This window comes from Austrofundulus limnaeus, unplaced genomic scaffold, assembly GCF_001266775.1.
Source record: "Austrofundulus limnaeus strain Quisiro unplaced genomic scaffold, Austrofundulus_limnaeus-1.0 Scaffold248, whole genome shotgun sequence".
Classification (NCBI taxonomy): Eukaryota; Metazoa; Chordata; class Actinopteri; order Cyprinodontiformes; family Rivulidae; genus Austrofundulus; species Austrofundulus limnaeus.
Window position 1 is genome coordinate 306071 of NW_013952650.1, and position 5109 is coordinate 311179.

At 42.0% G+C, this 5109-nt stretch overlaps 1 protein-coding gene across 1 annotated transcript in view; it reads right to left on the bottom strand.

Annotated features, from left to right (window-relative positions):
• Positions 1 to 888: 888 nt before the first annotated feature.
• si:ch1073-398f15.1 (cardiomyopathy-associated protein 5) overlaps positions 889 to 5109 on the bottom strand; it is an 8792-nt gene continuing 4571 nt past the window's right edge. The window contains exons 2-3 of the mRNA XM_014020310.1: positions 3701 to 3979; positions 889 to 3300 (exon numbers count right to left, since the gene is read on the bottom strand). Of these exons, the coding sequence (XP_013875764.1) occupies positions 1038 to 3300; positions 3701 to 3813 (2376 nt within the window). The 5' untranslated portion in view covers positions 3814 to 3979 and the 3' untranslated portion in view covers positions 889 to 1037. The remainder of the gene's footprint in view (positions 3301 to 3700; positions 3980 to 5109) is intronic.

Consider the following 5109-nt stretch of genomic DNA (forward strand, 5'->3'; position numbering starts at 1 on the left):
GGCCAGCGGTCACTCTTTCAGAGATGAGGATGAAACACAAAAGCCTGAATTTTGCCTGAAACTCTCAGACTGAAGAAGTCTCTTGGAGGAGAGACGAAACGTTTCATTAGAGAAGAACCCGTCCAGAAGACCTATACAATTTATTTCTTTTTGGTCTGTAATCATTCAAATCTAAACTAAAAAATTATTTTTGGAAACACAAGCAAACTGTTGTTTAGCTGAACCCCTGAAAAAAAACTGTTACAATTACAGTTGCTCTCATCTGTGTCATCTGTCTGTGTTAATTAAGGATATTCAACATCCCACGAGCAATGTTCTGCATGTTATTAGGTTATTCCAGATTAAATGTCTATTCTGATGTAATTAGTCAGGCGCAACTTATACTCTGAAGTGAACTATCTGTTTTTTCTTCCTCTTTATGACATGTTTTTCGACTATTACGACTTATACTCCGAAGCGACTATAGTCTAGAAAATACGATAAATATGGAAAGGCATCAGAAAAGTCTATGTAGGTTTTAGAAGAACATATGTTTTCATCCAGATTATATATTTTTCATGAAATGCCTTGCATGAGTATTTCCAAGAAAAGACAGTGGCAATGCTGCATCTTTTACAACAACAATAACAAAAAAAAAAAACATGAAAAAAGCAGGAAGAACAGATTGAGTCTTTGAAAATTATGGGACAATATTCCCTTTTAAAAAATATAGTAACTACAATAGTCTCCTCATTAGACATTCACAGACCGTTGCCAAAAGATAAGAGGATAATTCACAAGTTTTGATATCTGTTGATGTTATTACCTCATGTTAGTTAAAGTATTAACTCTAGTTATTATGTTCTATTGCAAATCAATGTGGGTTTAATAAATTTTCAAATTACTGCATTCAGCTTTTAATTACACTTTATTCAGTGTCACAGCTGTTTTGGTATTGGAGTTGTATTTTTAAAAACTAGAGATTTGTTGCTATGGTAATAACAATGGGAGAAGTGCACTCATGAATGTTAGATTTTTGTTGGTAAAAATGTTGTTGACTAAAGGATGAAACACTGCCATTTGTTTTTAGCTGGTTCCACTGATGCGGTGGTTGGACAGTCTTCCTGTTTCTCTGGAATCAGCTCTGTTTTAACATCTGACTGGTCATCTGTCTCCTCCAGTCCTGTTTGTTCTGCAGCTGTTTCCATTTCACTTCTTCCCTCTTCTTCGGACGTTTTTGCGTCTTTCTTCTCAGCTGGTTTTGCGTCCTGGACAGTGGTTTTGTTGCATGCTTTTACACTTTCACTTTCTGCGGAGCCAGTTTTCAGTTCAGCCAGGGTGCTCTCCTGTAGTGTAACTTCAGAGATGGCCCGTACGTTCTCCTCTCCGTCTCCGTCCCCCTCATCTGCAGTCTCCACTGGTGAAGCTGTCTCTTTCTCCTCCACTCTTTGCTCCTTCCCTCCAACCTCTTCTTTCTCCTGTGAAATCCCATCAACTGGAGTCAGAGGTGTCAGATCCAAGCATCCTTTAGTAGAGGAGGCTGCCTTCCTTCTGGGAGGAACAGCTGGCATATTTGTCTCTGAACCTTGTTTCAGCTTCTCCTCATCTTTACAAATGCTGACACGTCTCTCATCTTCAGCCAGAGGATGATGATCTGTAATATCCCAGTCTGGTTTTTCAGAGGGGAACACAAAGCTTGAAGATTCAAGCAGATCAACAGGAGTTTCTGTTACTTTTTCTACCGCTATCGAGACACGTTTTTGTGTCTTGGTTTCACTCTTTGTTTGTGTGTCGTTGTCTTCTGGGGTTCGAGGGAAAGGGTCTATGTCGCAGGGAGAAGAATTGGCACTGGACCTAAAGAAATCTGTGACTTCTTCAGACCTTCGCATGTCTTTTTCAGACTTGAGCAGAGCATCTTCAAAGTCAAGCAAGTCTTGGGGTAGTATTCGATCTTCTTCCGCTGGGCATTTTTCTTTTTCTGGCTGTTCCACCTCCACAGCAGGGGTCTCGTCTATGAGGGCATATTTCTCTAAGTATCCTCGGGCCTCTCGGTCTGAGTGCCTGCTGTGGAAGGACTTCTCAGAGGTCATACTTTCAGTGTCCTCATCTTTTTTCCAGCTGCCCAATGCTTCTTCGTACAGGTCAGTGTAAAGAAAAGCCATTGCTTTTGGTTCTTCCAGTAAAATCGGGTCAATAATTTTTGGTGGTCCTTCAGGTAGAAAGATCGGAGTTAGGATATCCTCTTGGCTACTGAACAAAGATGAACCACTTGGTTTGGAAGGGAGCCTGGATTTTGGACCTTTTGGTCCTAATTCGTCTGTGCTGTCCAGACTTTTTATAGGGTAATTGTCTGTGCCGCCATAGAAAACATCATCTAGAAGCTCACTAGTGATTTCCTGTAAACTGACTGTGTCTAACTTGTCATTGTTCACACTTTTATTGATGGCGTGGTCTTCAAACTGCATTGGCTTCTCTGTTTCCCGACTATCTGTAGTGGCTTCTGTCACTGATTCCTGGTGTGCAATAACAGCAGGACTTCCCGGAGCCTGGGCATCTATCAGTGAGAAGGCCTCAAAGTAGTCCAGGTTGCCAGTAGCTCCTCGGCCTGGAGGTCTGGCCACTGGAGCCCCTGGTGGATCCATTGTACCTGGACATGTACGATGTGGAGGACTGAGCTGGTTACTTGGCTCCATTTCTGATTCAGTTGAAATCAGCAGCTCGTTGTCTTGGGTGTCCTCAGTGGCTTTAGGGACAGAACTGTCCTCCAGATATGACAGATTATCCAACATTTCCTTGCTCTCCTCTTCATCCACGGTAGCCAGTTTAGGGGGAACCACAATGTTGAGGATTTCCGAACCTTCAGACACTATACTGAACAGGCACTGCTCTTTATCTGCTAGAGGACAAGGCGCTACCTCTTCATCTTCTTCTCCTTCGACTTTTACATTTGGTTGAGAGACTTCCACTAACTCTGGACGTCCTGAGAAGTTCCCAAAGCTCTCTGCCAGAATGTCTTGTTTTTCTGCTTTGCTCTTCTGACTACTCTCTTTCTCTTTAGTTTTCCTTTGTCTTGAAATCATCTCCTCATCCATGACAAATATAATCTTTCCTGCTGGCTGTGACCCAGGTGCTGCAGCTTGCATCGAAGCTGGAGAGACATCTGTGGCCTCAGAAGCCCACGATGTAGAGCTGACACTTGGGGTCGTCTCCCAGGCAATCCCACTGTCCTCACCTTGCACTGTTACCATGGAGAAAGAGGCGTCCATCATAAGGCACTGCATCTTTGGCTGGATGTTGTCATCATGGACGGCCTCTCGTAAACTAAACAACAACAACAACAAAATAACAAAAATATCTGTTGAAGATAAATTAAATGACCTTTTGAGTTTTACACAAGTTATTTTGATACCAAGAAGGATGAGTCCCACTGCATTTCTACAATTTTATTAATAAACAGTATCTCTATAGCAATTTTAGCCTTTGGTTACATTCAGCACTTAGCTAGCCTTTTGCTTCTTTTAGTTTTCAGCTGATGTTTAGTTTCATTTGTCTTTCAGCTCTTAACAAGTCAGTATAAGCTTCTTTAGCAAGTTTTAAGTCATTTAGACACCACATTTTTATTATAGTTGCAATTTTTCCAGTTTTTCCAGTTGCCTGTTTTTGCTCTACTGGTAAAATACATCCCGTGAACAACTGAGGTGCAAATAAACACTTTTAATACCTGTTCTGAAGGATTTCCACCTCATCACTGGGACCAGCGCTCTGCCCTGTAACATCGTCAGATGTCAACATTGTCATCTCAGCATCGACATCTGAGCGTGTGAAATCCTCCATGGCTGTGTCCGTTGTTGGGGAGTATCTTGATGAATTTGCTTCAGCCTCTCAGCACAGCTCTGGGCTGCTCTGATGATCACATAAACCAGCACGCACCACTTGAGTTTTCATGCTCAGCGCAATCTTGAAATAGAAAACTTGCCTTCCCGTGTTTCATCTGAAGCATCTGCAACATGCAGAGAATTTGTAATCTGTTCGAACAGCATGATTCACCATGTGTGTTGTAAACAATGAGCAGGCTGATATAAGTTCATGAACTCTAGCCATGCAGTGATCATTTAAACTGAAACAAATCAGCAATCTAAAGAAAAAGTTTCTGTCTTCTCTCTCCTGTCAGCTCTATATTTACCTCCGAGCTGTTGGCCTGGCTGTATCTGATATCATGAGCTGCTCTGTGAGTCTGTCAGGGAAGAATGTTGGAAGTGTTCACTTTGCTTTTTTCCTTATGGATGGAAACTGAAAGCCACGACACTGTTTTCTGTCCTAGCAAAATATATTTCTGAACCAAAGAACACATGAATCGACTCAAACATTCTTCTGTTATTGTCGTTTGTCAACCATGACAAACTAAAATGGATGGTTATGCTTCTGCCTTCAGCTCATCTCATGAACCGCTAAACAAGTTTTATTGAAGCTTTGCAAAAAGTCACAAATCATTAGAACGCCTACAGCTGATTAACTTTTGGACTTGGCTTGATCCAAGATGGCTGCCACAGCCAAATGAACAAAAGAAACGGCTAAAACACAAAATTTAGGTGTGGTAGTTACTGAGATTAATCTCATTTGCCTATTCTGTGAGCTAACAAATATGTTCCAGATTTTTTATCTAAATTTTGCAATTAACTGTTTGGAGTCAACTCTGTTATTAACCTATGAACAGACCTGTCACATAGTCAATAAATCAATAAATTGCACGATAAATTATTTTGAGGTCGGTAAAAAAAATGAGGACGATAAGTTTAATTTTCCTGCTTGTTTGTTTACTTCGTCTCTCTCCCTCTCTGTGCTCCGCTACACAGGAGCTCAGCTGACTCCTCCCCTCCTGTTTTCTTAGTGTGGGAGGAGTCAACTCTCGCTTTAGCATGAGAGCTCGTAGCAATAACAAACTAAAGAAACGTTTCAAAGCAGAACGTGGCTGCTGCAGTGTCGGAGCACTACAGCCTGAATGTTGCTGCGGGGTGACACAGAGAGAGGAGGAGAAGGGGTGGGGGCTGAAACTCCCCCAGACCAGAGAGAGAGAGAGAGAGAGAGAGAGAGGGGTGGGGGCTGAAACTCCCCCAGACCCGCGACAAACTC